Source organism: Scomber scombrus, chromosome 15 (genome assembly GCF_963691925.1).
Source record: "Scomber scombrus chromosome 15, fScoSco1.1, whole genome shotgun sequence".
In the NCBI taxonomy this organism is placed as follows: domain Eukaryota; kingdom Metazoa; phylum Chordata; class Actinopteri; order Scombriformes; family Scombridae; genus Scomber; species Scomber scombrus.
The window spans coordinates 5,516,917-5,536,068 of record NC_084984.1 but is presented as its reverse complement, the minus strand read 5'-3'; the positions used below and the strand labels follow the sequence as shown (position 1 = coordinate 5,536,068).

The 19,152-nt window shown below is 38.5% G+C and overlaps 1 protein-coding gene across 5 annotated transcripts in view; it reads right to left on the bottom strand.

Annotated features, from left to right (window-relative positions):
- The window catches only part of LOC133995475 (rab GTPase-activating protein 1), a 75,362-nt gene that overhangs the window by 3,267 nt on the left and 52,943 nt on the right, over positions 1–19,152 (bottom strand). For 3 of the 5 annotated variants that reach the window (XM_062434877.1, XM_062434878.1, XM_062434879.1), the window contains 10 exons: positions 17,058–17,132; positions 16,364–16,489; positions 15,996–16,139; positions 15,636–15,677; positions 15,013–15,141; positions 11,583–11,675; positions 10,161–10,271; positions 9,619–9,723; positions 8,377–8,460; positions 3,106–3,177 (listed from right to left, as the gene is read on the bottom strand). In XM_062434877.1, coding sequence (XP_062290861.1) covers positions 3,106–3,177; positions 8,377–8,460; positions 9,619–9,723; positions 10,161–10,271; positions 11,583–11,675; positions 15,013–15,141; positions 15,636–15,677; positions 15,996–16,139; positions 16,364–16,489; positions 17,058–17,132 — 981 coding nt within the window. Of the gene's footprint in view, positions 1–3,105; positions 3,178–8,376; positions 8,461–9,618; positions 9,724–10,160; positions 10,661–11,582; positions 11,676–15,012; positions 15,142–15,635; positions 15,678–15,995; positions 16,140–16,363; positions 16,490–17,057; positions 17,133–19,152 lie in introns of those variants that run through there. The other 2 variants (XR_009927152.1, XM_062434881.1) reach the window with 2 other exon arrangements.

Sequence of the window (19,152 nt, the reverse complement as noted above, 5' to 3'; positions counted from 1 at the left end):
TTTTTTTTAAATCACTATCATGTGTGCAGTAGCTTCAAAAATAAACCTAGATAAAATATGCAGACTGTTGGTGCACATATGAAAATATCCAACCAAACAACTTTTGTCTAAACCGAATACAAATATCTACAATCAAGTCATTGTGTTGTGTCTTCTGTCTCTTTACAGCAGAATCATTTTTACAATTGGAGAAGAGACTGCACTCTGTTTAGTTAGTGAGGCATGGCAGCTCATTAGTGTAGTAACCACACAAGGCAGCTATGCTATTCCTCCTCTGTCAGGGCCACACCCCACCCAGACCTTTAGTCAAAGAGCTCTTTTTGGGTACCCTTGTATATGATGGGCTGTTATTGTGTACAGAGCCTTTTATGAAAGCAGCAACAGCAAATCACTGTACTTTTACTTGTTGGTGCTCTGGTGTTTCTTTGTATTAATACATATGTTTGTGTGGAAGTAGCATGTTAGCTTTGCCAGACATGCTAAGCTATAATGGAGGTGGAAAAAGATTTAGCTTCAGATGAATCCAAGAAAATAACTACTGCAGCACAGATACTTCATCATATCTACACATTTTGTTGACATGATAGTTGTAGTTTTCCTGCCTCACCTGCTCTTTCTATGTCTGACCCTGACTATGACTATGAAACCTCCTAATGGCAGTGCAGGTTGGACAGGATTGCTTGACTCCTGTTGTTGATAGATAGGCTCCTGAATTTGCAGCTACAAACAATGTTACCCACCACACTGCATAGTCAAAGTTGTGTGTCTTAGCAACAAGAATTGGCTGCATTGGCAAAGGTATTCACTGAAAATAAGAATTTTATGCTGTTATTGAATTTTATTTGTATTAAACAGCCACCGGAGTTCAAGCTGAATAGCAATTATATGCAGCATTTCTCAGCTCATCACTGCAGAAGTGGATGGGAACATTAATGAAGCAGCAGAGTGCCAATACTGAAATTGTTTCTGTTGTCATTTCATATAGAGTTTTAATGATTCAGTGTGTCAGTGTATTATTAACACTGCTGCAACTTACAATTATGTATCATTCACTGCACGTCACTGTTTCCCTACAGTTATAATTGCTAGTGCTAACAATTGTATTGCATTTGCTGAAGAATTATTATTAAACAAGAACAGACAAGATGATATACTCAAAGACATTTACCTCTAACACACACACACACACACACACACACACACACACACACACACACACACACACACACACACACACACACACACACACACACACACACACACACACACACACACACACACACACACACACAGCTGTGTGCACTCCAACACATGCTGTAGATGTACAGCCAGGACTGCAAGTGGAGCATAATTACAGAGCCCTGCAGTTCGTGACAAATGTATGTACATGTGTGTCTCTCTCATTTACACAGTTACTAATTGAAGAATTAATGATATAACTACAGTTCTAAGGATTCTGGATGAGCGCCTGAAACTGTGTCACATTATCACTGGATTCTGTCTGTCTTTTGCTCGTGTAGGTGGATTGTTTATACCAACAGTCATGTTAGATTTTAGACGATACAGGACTGTAATACTGTCCTTGCTGAATGAACTTCAGCTGTAAGTTTTTTCAAGTTTTTATTCCATTATTGCCAATTTTCCAAAAATGATGAGTTAGTTAGCAGTTAGTTACAAACAAAATGTCATATACAGTGCAGTGGAAATGCTCAACAGGACAGAGCTTCATTCACATCACTTGTATTCTAAACTTTATGCATCAGAAAGTAACTCTACACGTCATTCATTATTTACACATCAGCTAAACATTCAAATCCAGCTGTTACCCTCATGTCGAACTGGTGAGCCTGAAATGGACAGATCAGTTTTAATTTCTCACTCTCTACAGTTTGTAGGTAAGTTGAACACTGTGTTACCATCTCATTGTCTTGGCTGGCAGTGAAATCAAAGCCTTTAGAAAGAATGAGGAGTTTGGCCAAGGAACCGGTGCCAGGCATCGGAGTTCCAGCACTTGCACACTTAGCTCGTGAAATGTTTGTTGACACTGTAGCTGGGAGAAAGGCCATGTTGGCAGAGCGCTCTTTCACACTGCCCAAGGACTCACAACAGGACGGACAAAAGGTTTATTACACGAAGGACACAAACCATGTAAAGGATGTAGCTGGGCTTCTCTGTGTGTGTGTGCGTGTCTCTGTGTGTGTGTGTGTGTGTGTGTGTGTGTGTGTGTGTGTGTGAGAGTTGTCAAACAATTCAGCCTACTAACGCACTCTGCCTCCACCATGTACCTGCTACAGCTATTAGGCGTGTGTAAAGGTACATGTTGTATGTAGATCACATGTGACATTTGGTACACTGCAATTAAAGCCTACACACCAATATGCCTAACATAGAAATCATATCAAGAAATCTCATTACGGACAAAGAAACCTCTGTCCATAATTGTTGGCTTTTGCGTGAGCTTCTGCATGCAGCACTGAAGCCAGCAACACGCCAGAGCTTCTCCGCAGCTGATTCCCAGTGAAAACAAGTTGTGAGCCTGTGAGACTTTCAATTAAGACACACTGAGCTGGTTATATCGAACGTGGCATGCAGCTCCCATAGTGATGAAGTGAAAATACAGCAAGCTTTCTTGATACATGTTCTAGGTTAAGCGTGTTGGTGTGTAAGCGTGTAAGCGTTTGCTGCAGTGACCAAATGTAACGTGCTCAACTTATAACACATGCCTATATGCACGTCTGTCTATCAAACTGTAAGGTGCGGTGTGTTGATGTGGCGTATGTGTACATATATTACACGTACAGGTGGTGTATGTTGCACTAAAGCAGATGTAGCGTACGTTATGTGAACACAACCCGGTCAATCTGTGTGAACACCACGTCTATATGAAACGACCACTGCCAGCACAACACCTATATGACATGTGTAACGCCTGTTTCTGCGTTGTGAGTCTGGGTAAATGGTCGGTGTGCATTCAGATGTTTGGCCAGATCTTTGACGTCTTAAATAGGCTCTACTAAGGCGTTTGACATTAGTTGACTGAATTGTTTGACAATTTAGAGTCGAGTCAGGTTGAGTCAAGTGTGAGTGTGTGTGAGTGAAACTCACCCGAATTTTCTCCAGCTCTCCTCGGTTGGCTGTCTGCTGTTTCTCCAGTCGTTCGCTCAGCTGGGAGCAGATCTATAGGAGCCAGAAAAATAGACAAAAACAAGAGATGTGTTCAGCTACGTGCTTCCGGACTGCTATCAGCTATATCAACAGTTCACCTAAAGTTAATCTCTGCTCAATCAATGTGACAGACTCAGATGTCAGTGGGGTTGTTCTACTAATCTAGATAGCTTCAAAAAATGGGTCACTCAGTATTTTATGATATCACACAAACAGAGCAGGCTGTTGTTTCCTTCATCATTATTTACATAATGACACAGATGCAGTAGCTTGTGTATATTGTGTGCGTCTTTGGTGCATTTGAATGAATGAAAGAACACATAAATGTTTATGATCACTAATAATAGTCATAAGTCGGAAAATCCAATCACAACACAAGTTTTTTTTTTTTTTTTTTTTTTACAGTAGATGTTTAATAAAGCAGTCTATAATCAGCACTGGAAGAAGTATTCAGATCCTTACGTAAAGTATAAAAATACCACAACACAAGTTTAAGTCCTGCATTCAAAATTAGAGAGTAAAAGTACGCAAATAATGGAAGCAAAATGTACTTTAAATATTACTGTATACTGTATAATGTTGAGTAGTTTTAATGAGAATGTTTTGTAAGTAAAATCTTGATCTGCAAAGTAACAAGTAACGGCAACTTCATCGTTTAATGTAGTAAAGCTAAACAGTATGCTTTTACCTCTGAAATTTAGTTAAGCTGAATTACAAAGTGGCAGAAAATGTAAATACTCAAGTAAAGAATAAGTACCTCAAAAAATGCAATTGTAAAAGTACAGTACTGAGTTACTTTCCACATCTTACTACAATGACTACAAATTATATAATTGGTATTCATCGGCTTGGAGCATTTGTTCTTCTCAGAAAAAATGTGATGACATTCATACGTCAATCCATGTATTAAATACTTTATGTAAGCTAGGGATCATTTTAAAAACCCCTCTATTTCCCAGAACCTTTTTTTTTTTTTTTTTTTTCTCCAAAGGAAGGTTTAATAGTTGTCAATACTTTAGTATTTTGTTATGTTATACCATAGGAGATCCAGCGCATAAAGGAGCAACCAAACAAAAGTGTGTGATTTCATCAAATTTGAACCAAATTCATCTCAGTATTGATTTCAGAGACAGACAGAGTGTTGTATAGTTCTGCTGAGAAAGACCTTTAACAGTTTTTCTAGCAGTCTGTCATGGTTTCTGTCTGTCCTGACCGACCATAACACTGTGCTCTACCTGGTTATCTCTGACCGTTTGTGGTTCTTGGTAAATTGGTCTCTGCGCTGGCAGCATGCACTTCATCCTCTTACTGTAAGTCCATTAGTGTTCGAATGTCCTGCTTGTCCAGGGTTCACATATACATGCTCACATATACCGATAATCTCTTTTTCTCCTCTTCTCTTCCATCTAGATCCATAACACACTGCCACAAACATGCATTCAGATATATAAACACACCCACACACACGTTTGTGGTCTAGCTTGCCGGCGAACAGAGAGAACAATGTGACATGAGTCATCCTAACGGTTACATCAGGTCATCCCACCTCTCTGTAGACAGACTATCTATCTCTCTATCCGTTCCTGCTCTCTGCATGTCTTACATTCCCTGTGGCATATACTGTATATCTCTCTTCATCCCCCCGCTTTAGAGATCAATCTATACATCTGTCTATCTTTAGCTGAGAAGATATCCATCTTTCTCCTCCCACGTCTTTTATCTTTTTCTCCTGTCGTCCTCTTCTTCATTTGCTCTCAACTGCCATTACTGTGCGCATCTCTCCACCTCCCCCAATCCCTACTTGATCTTGCAGCTGCCTCCTTGCTTCCTGTTTTAACTAGTGTTACTCCATGTTATGCTGTACATCTTTTTTACTTTGTAATGCTTTCACTTGCTTTCTGTCATTTTTTCCCCATCCATATGGGGAGAATGTATTTAACTCCCCTTCATATGTTTTCTATAATTAGTAGAAGATCTGGGAGTGAAATGGTGGAGGGGACAGTCTGTTCTGCTGGGAGTTTCGAGCCTGTGCAAGATGGGGTACGTGTCAATCTAATGGCAGGAATCTTTAACACTAGACCATCTGTGAGCTTCCTGTCAAGGATTGCTCATTTAAATTTAAGAAGAACAGGACAGTTGTTTGTTTTGACACTGTTTTGTCACACTAATAATAGAGTTTGTGCTTGTTTCTGATAGTTCAGGCTGAACACCCATGAGCCATATTTTGTTTTTCATATTCTATTTTTATCCACAAACACTCAATAATTCATTGAGTGCAGATCCTGCAGTAACTTCACTGCCTGAGGCAAAAAACATATGGTAGATATATGTTTATAATGGACATACTGTAAGCACATGCAACTTTAATTACTCGATCACATTTATAATATTATGTATAAAGCTTAGAACTAAAAGCAGACAATTACAATGCAATTATGGACTCAATCACTTCAAGAGATGCCTAGAATATTTTGGTGAGTCTCCGTATTTGACTGTGTTCAAAATACTATTTTAAAACTGTAAGAGGTAGCACACACGTGCTGCTAACAGGCCCTTAGAGACATCAGCACTGGCACATGTCGCTGTACCTGGCAGGTTCCCGGCTAGCCTGAGTGTATCCACACAAGCTACAACAGGGATAACAATACACCACTCGACATCGTTTTAGCCTCACCATTAACAGATATTTTTCTGTCCTTGCGGGCTGGAGGGGCAATTAGCACACAAAGCTTTTTTGGCTCCAGTCCCGCAAAAACGAAACACGGTATTCACAGCCACTAAAATATAAAAATGCCATTTGAAGAATAATTTGAGTTATCTGGGTTGGAAAAAAACGCAGGTTATTTTGGGGCATTCTTCAACTTGTCAGTCCCAGAGGATTGAATGCTTCTGTCCTTCCTCTGCTCTCTCATCCGCAGACTTCTGTTCAGCTTTTGCCTCTTTCCATCTATCACCTTCCTTCCTGTCACAAACCAAAACTTTTTCTGACGAAGCCCCATTTTCACAATTAGCTCTGCTCGGCACAGCTCTCAGCTGCATGCTAGCAATCTGAAGGCTGCTTTCAGCCATTATACACAAACACAGACTCCCAACCATCAAATCCTGTCTGCTTCATGATAGCTCTTGTCATCAGCTTTCAGATTTGCATTTGCATTTGTCATTTCCAATTTGACGCCAATATTTTTAGACTCAGGTAAGGTTAAGGTCCGTTTCTAAATTAGTCCTCTTGCTATTTCTATCTGCCCTCAGAGGGAGCGACTGGAGCTGGATTGTTGCATAATGTCTCTGTGCTGATCGTAATAGTACTTGATCTGGATAGGTTTATATTTAAGCATTAAGTGACAGGATGGGATCTGAAAGGATGAAAATCACCGTAAGAGGAATTTGGAGAGACAGGAACTCAAAATACCCTCACAGGCTCAGTCATCAAAGGCTCAGAGTTCATTTTAAGGACACTTCGTAAAATTAGATATTTCTGCTTCACAAACTAGAATGAATGAAAACAGAACAAAAAGCAAATCTATCCCAGTCTCAAAAAGCATACTTCTTTTAAACATTTATGCTTCGTCTTGCCACAAAAATGGAGCTTAGATCTAAAATAACGAGCCTAACAAGGAGAACAAATTTGTGGAGAGGGCTCAAGGTGGGGCCCATAAAACGTACAAAAAAATAGACAAATCTACCTTTCAATTTTAAAGGTAATAGTACAAAAATTCAACAAAACTATATTAAATAGTAAAACATATGAGAAATCTATACGCTTTATGAAATGTACTACCAGTTTTGCTGCTGTCACTTTAGTGTAAGGCAGTATCTTAATAATAATGACTGCTTGGCCTAGTTAAATTATGAAAGGATCAGAACAAGAGATGTTCAGTGGAAACATAGTCGCTTCATTTCTGTTGTGCTTTGAGATAATTATTGAACTGAATAAGTAACAAACCTTCAAGCCATGACTTGCTGCTATGTGGAGACTGCCAACTGCTGGTGTCTGCTGTAATTCTCTGAATTTGTATCCAGTGTAATTAAATATTGTGTGTTGTCCCTTGTGGTCATTTGAATATTAATTTGAATATTAATAATAAGTCAAGTTGCAAGCAAATTACTTTAAAAAGTAATTATAAGAAATATGTTTATTGACTGAGTTAGAGAAGACTGATACCACCCTCATGTTTATAAGATAAATATGAAGTTGCCACTTCTTATCAGTTAGCTTAGCTGTAGGACTGGAAACAGCTAGCCTGACTCTGTCCGCAGGTTACAAAATCTGATTATCAGCATCTGTAAATGCTGGTTCATCTCACTAATGAACAACTTATATCTTGTGTGTTTAAACCATACAAAAAAAACTAAGTGTAAAACCATTCTGTACTCTGAAAAATGTATGGATTAAGCAAAGAAGTTATAACAAGCTAATTACAATTGGACAGAAAATGGCAAGCTTTGATTTACAAGCCACTACTATGCTATACGTCTTTAGTAAGAAAATCAATTTTCTGCACAATTACAAGTGTGAATTCTCTTCAGTTTTGGGTTTATCTAGTCTACATTGTATAGCTCCTCTTAAAATGACATCCAAGCCACAAAAGCAGAAACCAGCTTTTAATAACTTCTTTCATTCTTGAAATAATTGTGTCCAGTTAACTTCTTGCTGCTGGAAAACAACAGCTGCTGTGCAGAACTCAGTTGCTGGGACTTTAAACAGAGCTGAGAGGTGTGACCTGTTGACACATTGTGTGTGTCTTTAGAGGCTCCCAGTGGTTTTAAGTTTGATTTGAAGATTTTATTGATTACCTTTAAGGCCCTTAATGGCCTGGTTACCGGGTATATTACAGTTCAGTACGGGCCTTTGCAGAGCTCAAGATCTTAAAGTGAAGGTCTTTTGTTTGTGTAGGCTCAAAACTAAGGACTAAAAGATTTGAGTCATTTCCTGAGTCACTTAAACGTCACAGTCTGTCTATTATATTTCAACTTTGTGATTATTATTATAAATACACTGATGATGGAAAATACTTGAGATGTGTCTTTGGTATTTAACAGTAGAGAACATACTGTAGTTAATAGGAACAACCTTAAAAAATGTTTCAAGACAACTGGGGTGTGTCTGCCTCGGTACATTCACTGTTTCACTTCTCTAAAATGATGATGCAACATGTGCAAATGTTTCAGGAAATAATATTAAAGCACAAGTTTCACATATTAAGTTCATACCTGCTTATATTCTCCAATAATGGATCCGTTCTTCTTAATCTCTGATTCAGACTTATCGAGCTCTCGTCTGCACATCTCCTTCAGCTGTGAACACAAACACACACATGAAATGTTAGGCTGTGGCAGGGCAGAGACCAAGGACAGATGCAGTGTCACAGGCCCCAGAGACCATGTGACAGTCATGAAATGTAAAGAAGACAGAGAAAGGTATTGGCAGACTTGAAGCTCAGGGCAAAGTCACGCCCTCTACACAACCTCTATGTGAGCACATAAATCACTCACAGCTACACCTACACACTCAAGAAGACAGAAGTCATTTGGAGGACAGCATTGAACACACATGGGGACAGAGGCAGCATCCCTGTCCTCTGTCCCAAAGGCATTCCTCATAGAACTCAGAAAAATCAACATCAAAGACAAGCTGACATCCTTCCCACCAAAGGTTTGACCGTGGAAAGAATGTGTGTCTCTTTAGAAATGACAAAGATGATAGAGGAATATGTAGAATTTAGTTTTGTTCGCCATTTGCATGATGTGCAGAGAGACAAATCTCAACTATTCAAACACAGGGAGTCAATGACTAAAAAAGAGTATATTTAAAAGCAGTGAAACAGTGAAACAGATGTTCAGACACAAACATAAACAACCAGAGAAACAAGCAGATGCCTGTGCTCGATATTTGCATTATGTCTAAAGAGGATCTTATGGCTTAATGTTTGACTGGGCAACATTCATTACTGTTTTGTTTACATTTGGTCACTGCAGATCAATGTTTGACCTGCAACATACTCAGTTATGGTATAGTCAGCACTACCACCTCAGAAAAATGTAAATTACAGCCTTGTTTTTAAGAACAGAATTACATACAAAAACACAAGCATCTGCAGATTTTTATTCCACCAAGCAACACAGCATGCGATTTTACTGATTAACACACCATCTTCCACAAAAAGAGACAAATCAGCTGTTATAATGGTTGGTTCAAAACCTGCAGACTCTTGGTTCTGTCCATAAGACTGTTCAGTCGCAGCCTGTTGCATTAAAATTGCACGTTTAGGAGATTTACAATAGTTCTAATGATCTATCTTGCAACAGTGCTGACCGTTTCCTATTATCTTAAACCCTTTGTGCCACATGAGATAAAATGAAACATGTTTATGTTTATCTGAGCTTAGCAAAAATATTTCCCCCATGCACAGGTTCAGTTTTGATTGAAACAAGTGTCTTGTTGTTGGCTCTAACCTGTGCAGACTCTTCCTCCAGTCGTCTCTTCTCGTCCTCTGAGTCCACCAGTTTCTGTTTGGTCAGCAGCAACTCTTTATTCAGGGCATCTGCCTTCTCCTCAGCCTGACACACAAACATGCACACAGACACACACACAAAATAATATAATGCTGATAAGGTCACTGAAAGTTATACTCGCCCTACTTTCTTTTTAATTTTCTCTATCGCAACTCTGCTTTCAAGGTGAGTCAAACAATGACACACATTCTTTGCCGTACACACACACACACACACACACACACACACACACACTGATGATATTTTGAGGCAATATAAATCAAGGTTCAGTGTAAATAAAGTTTTGCCTCAGGTATGCGCTTCTGTTGCACACACTAATGCTTTCATTCTTGTGTCAGTTCTTGCACAATCATTGTCACATGATTCACATATTTGTGTCTGTTACAGAAGTGCCGAGACAAATTTTCATGAATATGTGCACGCACGCACACACACACACACACACACATCACATACATATTTCATATTTGTATTTGGCTTACATTGTCGAGGTCTTTACGCAGGGCAATCTTGCTGCTGACAAGTTCATGTGCCAGGTCGTCATTCTCCTGCTCCAGACGCATGTTAGCCTCTTGCAAACGACGGTTCTCCCGCTGGACAGAGGGAGGAAAGGAAAGGAAGAAGAGAAACAGAAAGAAAGATAGTCAAAACGAAAGAGTAAGACAAATAGAGACGAGAAAAACAATGACGAGAAAAACAGAAGAGGATATATACAAAGAGAAGTGAAGGGACATGAAAGAGGAAGGAGAATGAAAGATAGCAGAGCTGGGAAAAGGACTTAATCAGCCAGAGTTGCAAATGAATGATTAAGCATCTCTTCCTGTCTCAATAGTTTCTAGACTAATGCAGCATGTGCTGAATGAGAGTGTAAAAGTGAACTGTGATCAGGTGACAGCATAAATGTAGGATAAGAATTATCTGTAATGTTTAACAGGCATAACCAGTTTGTACATCATTAACACACAGTTGCATTAAAAAGTGACTAACAGTAGCATATGTTTCCAGAGATGACAGATGGAAGAGTTCAGGAGATATTACAAAAAAGGAAAAAAAATAACACAATTTTCTTACTTTAGTTAATTCGAAGGTTTGAACGGTGATTTATGAGTCTATTTTTGTAAATAGTACATTGTCATTTCAGAAAAAGGCTTTTCATTACATTTTTGCTGCTCACCTCCCATCGGTAACCTAAATATCCCAACATACCTCCCATGAAATGCAAAAAAATGTAGTTTTTAGGACCTTTTTTTTTAGAACTGAAGTTGTTCAGTCACTGTTACTGATGATCTTGTACTGTATACAACCAAACCCTGAGATGACTTATGGCATCTACAATCAATGTTGTTATGGTGTCATGTAGTTTTTCTTTCCTAAATAAGGACTGTCATGGTCTACAGTAAGAAAAAAGTAATACATTTATTGTGTTCAGTGGAAAATCTGTCAGAATGAGGAGGTTTTAACACTATAGATACACTTACACCTATTTTGAATTTGAAAAGATTGTAAATGTATAAGCGGAGGCAATTTTGAACTGTAATGATTATTTCAATAATAATAATAATAATAATAATGATAATGATGCAATAGCATCACTATGCATTACGCAAACGCAATACTTTGGATACTAAATAAGCAACAAATTTGTAAATAATAAATAGTTGTCTCCTTTATCTCTTTCAACTTGCTGTGCTGCTGACAGAATTGGTGCAGCACTTTAAAGATGTCATGCCGCACTGACAGCAGCAATGCAAAGGTTCCTGCTCTTGACAGAAAAACCAAGTCAGAGTTGGACATTTTTTAGAAGCAGATATAACTTAATGTCAAGTTTATGAAATTTAATGTATCGGTATTTAAAATCTTTGACGCCTAGTGTAGGCATGTGAATAATGTGAGCTCATATTTACCTCGTATCTCTCAATGGGGGCCTCCTGCTGCTCCTGCTGCTCCCTGATGGTGTGGTACTCCTTCTCATATTTCTTAAGCTTCTTCTGGCTGATCTGTAGAGCAACAACGGCTTTAAAACAAATCTCTGGTAGTCGTCAGTTGTATCACACATATGAAAAGTTATACAAATAATTGCAATTATACAAATGATGAAGTGCTCGTGCATTTGAGGTGGGTGCCAGGAGAGAGTCAGGGACAAAAGATTTATAACTTCGATGTTAGTCCAGCATTTGAATGTGACGTAATGGAATATATGCTGACATGAATGTACAATTTGCTTCAGTTCATTTCTGTCTGACTAGCCGGTTCACTGTGATATCTCTGCAGTCGAGAGTAACTCATATCGCCATACTGTTCTGTTAAATTCTGAAAATATTTAATGGATTTGCAAAAATGTCAAATGTAAAGCGAGCTAGATTAGAGCATTTTGAGATAAGGTTGTAACATCACAATATATAGAGCATATTAACAGGAGCGAACGTCATTAATTGCTAATAATGGATTACACTGTATAATCAACTACACACTATTGTTGTTATTGTTATTTTGATGGGACCTGGATTATTCTCTGTTACTGTGGTTGCAACAAAATCAGTGTCCATGCAACTGTGAACGAGTTTATCTGGCTGGAGTTCAATTTCAGCAGTTAAAACTATTAACTGTTTTGTTGTTGAACTGTTGAACATACCATTCAGGAGAGAGTTCGGATTCAGTGATCAGCCAAAACAGTGAAACAGAATCCCATTTAAAAGCACACACACTTAAGACTCACATCAGGTCTCAAAATTAGCACCAGCAACCTGCCAAAGGCTGGAAAAATATGCAAGTGAGCGGTTGATTTGCTCCACTCAACAGCCAAAAAGACAATAGTAATCTATTGAGTGGCTGTAAAATTTGAACATTCACTATGCATTTCATCGGTGGACAAAAAAGTGAATTCTGAACCCTGAGTCACATTCATTCCTGCACTTATAAGAACACTGTGCACACACTGCATTTAGGTAATATCACCAAGAGGCCTTTCATTACCCTGCTGCAGCCTCACATTAGCCTTTTTAAAAGATATCACTAACATACAATAAAACAACTTTTTGACTGATTTAAAAGAGAACGAGATGACCAAACACTCTGTCCATTCTGTGGATGTTAATGCATCTACTGCATGTAGTGATGGCTGCAACATTAGAGTAATGGTCTTTAGGTTTAGTACCATACTACAGTATATCCGATCATCCAAATGTTCTCATCACTCATCACCGAATGATGTTGGCAGAACTGGGATAGCATGGCCCACGTGTTATCCAGGTCTAAGTGAAGAGTGTGTGTGTGTGTGTGTGTGTGTGTGTGTGTGTGTGTGTGTGTGTGTGTGTGTGTGTGTGTGTGTGTGTGTGTATCCAGTCAAACGTTCTGTTCTGTAAATGAGAGCGACAAAAAAGAAGAAAAGGTAGAAGAGGTCATTCGGGGCAGGAGTTGCCTCATCCATCTCCTTTCTCATTCGTTTTTCATCCTTTCTCTTTGAGCCTTGACAGACAGCTGGGTCCACAGGACTTACTACTTAGAAAAGCAATTAGGGAACACAGAGAAACCATTGCCCTCACAACTATGGCCATCATTTTTAAACATAAAATATTTCTCATCATACAAGTCCTATTAATTGATTATTAATTAGCTGTGCTGCACCATCAGTATTGTGTTCACTGGAAACTAATTAATACATGCGGATACTTGTCAAATGTACGACTGTAGGTAGAAAGTAGAACAGTAGGAGGTACGTAGACATACAGAAGACATAGGTGAAAAAAAAAAGATTTCAAGAGGGGAAAAAAACTCAGCAAGCCTTAATGCCTTTGATTTAAATTCCCAGGGTAATTTGCATATATTGGCTTTAGAAGTCAAAAGGTTGGCAGACAAGAGGAGAAAGTAGGTGTAACAACATCACACTGAGACAACAGGAATGACCTTGGTTTGACCACAATGTCTGCTGAATAAATTTTGCGAGCTGACTGTACTTTACAAGTGTGTTTTGTCATATATTCACTTAAAATATATTCAAATTATAAGGACCTTTGACTGCAATTCCTAAGTAAAGAGTTCTAGTTAATAGTACGGAGGGGAAAGAGACAACAGATGGGATCAACAGTTCAAAGGGTCAAGGGTCAAATACCAGGATGTTTGACGTTAACCTCAGATATATACAGTGCGTGTCAAAAGTCTGGACACACCGTCCTATTCACATGAATGAGAAAGTGGATCCAAGTGTACAATACACACTGATGCATAACCGTGTTGGCAGTACATGGCAAAGGTATTATTATGACGAAACAGAGCAAAAGCAGGGCATGAAGTTAGAGCACCTGGCAAACCAGAAACATTTGTGGTCCAATCAGAAGCCAGTATCAACAGTCAAAGAGGGCACCAGTAATCTGGTCAGTTAATCCACTTATAGCCACATCCAAGCTTCAGATTAGCGTACCTTGACTCCGATTTAATTTCCATCTCCAACATTACAGTAGTCACTGCAGGTCAATTCGCCAAATTACTTCTTGGAATTATTTTCCCTTTCCAAATAATGTGCTGAGAATAACTTCTTAAATCTGTATGCAGCGAATGGTTGATCAATATACCTCCATTTAAATACATGAGGACATACATTTGATTCAAATAGGCATAAGTAAGCGTAATAATTACATAGGGCATACAGAGAAGTCAAATGAAATAAATGTAGCACAAAAAGGAACATTTTTGCTTTTATAGTTGTTTTTCTTTCCATCTGAGATGCCAAAGTCATAAGTTAGAAGTTATGCCTCTTAAATGAGTACTAAAACATCTTCACGACTTCACAGCAAGTCCAGGTGCCTCTGATTTACTATCACTGAATTTTTCTCTGCTGGAGATGCTCATTGTGCGTCTCTCCCTGCTGCCCACCTGTCTGACTGAGAAGCAAGAGGCTAAATCTCTCTTCATGAAAAATAAATAAAAATTCAGTTGGCTCCTTTACAGAGTTTGTGCTGATAAATATCTCTGCCCAAAGTTACCTTCAAAGTCAGGTCTTCTAAAGTGGGCCAGGTTGTTCAAAATAGGTCAGGACACAGGTGTAGGTGTAGAGGTGTGTGTATGTGTGTGTGGGTGTTGAGAGACACAAAGAGAAACAGAAGTATGTGTTTGTGTGTGTTCATTGCATCTGTTAAACTTGTCTTAAAGCTCAATAGTGCCATCTACTGGTGTTTGGGTAGCACTGCTGTGCTACAATCCAGGTTTTATATAAAATAAAATCATTTTACATTTTAACTTCGACACATACTTACATAGATTTTTTTTTTAACAACCTAAACTGAAAATAAGGTTATTAACAATTTGAAATTAATACTGAGCTGAAAGTGTAAAACTCACCTTCATGCTACAGGCCAGCTCCATCAGTTTCTTTGCATTTTCCTCAGAGCGGTACCTTTTCGGAACCGGGACACGAAAGAATTTGAGTGCACCCTCAAAGTCAGTTTGGATCAGATCGTCTTTAGATGTCTGAGGAAAAGAAGGATGTTAACACAAAAGTAAATTATGCAAACTTTCACAGTGTCCAAGCAAGAGATCGAAGATTTATTTGCTTTTATTGTAACATGAAGAAGCACATTCCTCACTGTTCTGAATTATTAAAACAATCTAGATGTCATAAATAGCAGGTTTATGAGAATCAGCTTAAGTCTAAAAATAAAGATAATAATAATATAATAAAAGTTGCTTCAAAGAAATTTATGTACTAATATAACTCTAATTTTGAGGCTAAACCCGTCTCAACTACAAACATGTGCATTGCTTTCAGCTCAGTGTAATGGAGTAACACAAAGCTTCAGTCTGCACCTGCTCACATGTGCAAAGGGGTAAAATCTTTCCATGGCTTCATTTTCTTTTGGCACATGCTGTGCATTTCTGTTTCTACACAGAGCTGTGTGCAGTGCTAAAATGTGTGTATGTGTCCATGTGTTTGTATGTATTCGTATTTGTGTTGAATAGCTTACCTTCAGAAGTGCCAAGGCTACATTGAATATCACGCTGATGCCCTGAGAATAAAGAAAAGGTTTCAGATTCAGGCTGTATTTAGCAGCAGGTAAGTCGTTATTTGGAACCAAGAGCGGAGCTAATGTAAGGTTAAAGGAACAGAAATAAAAATGTGTTTCAGGAAATAATGTAATAGTTTAGGTGTGTGCACTAACAGTATTAATAGATGTGCTATTTTTTGCAACCAAAAGATCTAATGTCAGTTTAAAAATCATCTGCAAAATATCATGTTGTGGTAAAAATAATAATATGGTGTGAATTGATTCAAAAGTCAATAAATATACTTGTGTGTGCATGTGTCTTATTATTTCATTACCAACCTCACACAGTAACAGGTCGATGATGTGGAAGACCATGTAAAGAGGGAACTTGGCTGTGAAGAGGGTAAGGAACCACTGAGAAGCGTACATATGAGCCTCCAGACCCACGTTCAGGAAATGGTTGTACAGATCTGGAAGATATTCCTGTTAAAAAGATAGAAAAAGGAGGAGGAAAAATAATAATACACAAGAGGGCAGGGATGTAGAAAAGAAGGAATGATGTGATGAAAGAGAAAGAAATAGGAAATGTAAATTTGTAGGTGTAAAGAACAAAACTATTATAAGCATTACAAATTATAAACATTAATAGTGTGATTATGATACAGGATATGGACACAGTGAATATGACTAGTGAAGATCACACACACCTGCATGAGTCTCTCAAGTTGGAAGAATTTGCAATGCAAATCTTCAAAGTTCTGCTTGAAAAGGTCCCTGAGCCCGTAATCAAACATGATCTTGACGAGCACACTGAAAGCTTGCTCCTCTGGCATCTGAAGAAGAAATCCAAGAGAATTAGTGATCAGTATGATGCTAATTCATAACCTGATGACACAGATTGCAGGTGAGGTTAGATTACCAGTTGAGTTAGGTATTTTAATCAAGAATGTATTTAATTTACTGCCTGAACTTGTAAAATGTAACATCTGCACTTGTCCTATCAGCTTCTAAAATATTGTACAACGACATTATGTCTCCACTAGGTGGCAGTGTTGACATATCCCTTGACTGCAGGTATGCTTAGAAGAAAGCCACTCCAGGGTGGCATGAACACAGACATCTTATACATTATTAAAAATGTTAATATCCCACAGATGCCACCTTCCACCTGAAATCTTTCTTAAACTGCATTTGTTCAGCAAGAGTACATCATACCTACTGTCTCCTGAACATTATACAGACCAAGGGTCAAGACATCCAGACAGCCAGAGCAACCCTTCAGCATTGCAGAAAATCAAATAGATACTGATGTTACATGAAAACAAAACAGTTCTCCTCAGTGCTGGAGATTGTTTGAAAAGCTATGATATGTTGCTGGACCCTGCTGATATGAGAACTCACGTGCAGCAGCAGCACAGCAGCCAAGAAAGATTGTCCCTGGCAGTAGCCAATCTCCTCGTCATACACAGAGTACGCCTGAGGGAGAAGACAAACAGACATACACATAAAATTACTGAATATGTTTTACGGTAAAAGCGAAAATTGTTGAGAGAAATTAAAGGATGATGAAATAATAATAGAAAAAGAAAACTCCAGGGTGGTGCTGGTCCATCTACTATGATGAATAACAGATGTTGGCACAAATGTTGCCGTCACCTTGCAGCTAAAGCCTGTGACAGATTCAGACTGAGAGTTTAAAAGCTACATTAAACTATATTTATGATATCAAGACAGAGTCAAATGATGCAATGAAATGTGGGAGAGAGATGAAAAGCCTGCAAGTAAAGAAAAAAAGTGATGAGCGATTTGAAGAAAAAAACCAGACCAGGGGGAGAACATCAGTAAATGCTGACCTTAAATTTAACAGGTACTGACGAAGATCAAGCTTAAAATTTAACAGAAGAAATGTGGAAATAGCACACCCAATAAAACTGCCATTGTCATATTAAACAAATTTTGAAACCACAGCAGACATGTTTGTTTACTGAGCACTTAAATGATGTGGTACAAGCCGCTTATAGTAATTTACTCATCTTTGTCCACTTTTTAGAAATCTCAAGTTGTTGCAGTGCAAGCTGACGAGAAAATACACGTGACTGTATGTTGAAGTGCTCTAATAGCGGTAATAAAATAGCTGTGAAGGAAGACAGACGAAGGAAAGAGGCAGATGTGAGAGAGTGAGAGAGAAAAAGGCCATGAGTACAGGCTGATAAAGAGACAAACAGAAAGGCAAGAAAAAAGAAGCCAGAGAAGGGGAAAGGTTGCAGCAAGATGTTAGTAGAAAAGAAGTGGATCAAAAATAAGGCGAGGGAACAAGGGAGGGAGTTTGGAAAGGGGCTGTAGTGGCCTACTGAGCTACAAACACAAATAATGAGTCGAGTCAAACAGACAAAGTGTGGATCAATCCACACACAGAGGAAAGGGAGGGCCCACTGAATTATTCAAACACACCTGAGGAGGTGCTTGTCTGGTAAGAGATGGATGCCCTCACCTGAGTTATACATAATGAATGAAATGAAAATGGGGGTAATAAAAAAAACAAAAACAAAACTGTGGACACACTTCAACCAGACCAATCATGTGGGATCATGGAGCTATAGGTTGTGTGTCTCGCTCTCACATGCACGTGTCATGAGAAAGAGAGCACCTGAACTTCATGATCAATAGACAAGTTGCAAAAGTCTACGTGCACAGTTTACGTGTGCAGCATGACTGATTATAGTAGAGTCGATTGTGTGTGTGTGTGTGTGTGTGTGTGTGTGTGTTCGATTAGAAACTTACTTGGCTTTTCTAAACAGGCAGTGACTGGTATGAACTCACTGAACCACCCAGAAACTAAGTGGCTGTTAAGGTAATTAGGGAACCTTTTCCTTTAGCTCTGTCAACTCTCTCTACTGCCCTACAAACACTGTCGTCTGATCTACTGTAGAGCAAGTCATTTACACAGTAATTACACTGTATTCCAAGGGAAACGTGATTTATTTTCACATGCAGATTACTATTATTTCCAAGAGGTTCAAGCAATGAACACTGCTATGAAAACAAAGCTGTTGTTTATGTCTCACATGGTGTAAATAATTCAAATTAAAGTACAGTTTTTCAAATACACTGTCACCCATCTGTAATCAAGAGGATATAAAAGCATGTCTGGGCCTCAGTGTCTATAATAATCTCTATAATAATAAAAATGTATTCCAAAGTATAGCAAAAGCTAATATAAGGGTTCAGCCGTCTAGTAGAAGTATGTTTCATCCAAATTTGCAGATTTCTTAGTGTAAATTTCACCCTTTGTGTTACCGTCCATTGAAGCATAAAGAGGGAATTTCACACTAGAAGGACTGTACATTTGGAAGATACTCACTTGGTTTGTTTATCACGAACTGCAGAAACCTTACATTAGCAGCAGCTGAACTTAATATATTTTACATAGATTGAGGACTTTGCATGTTATCCAGCATCAGTCTCATTGAAATCCTCTTCTAACCAGTGTTATTAT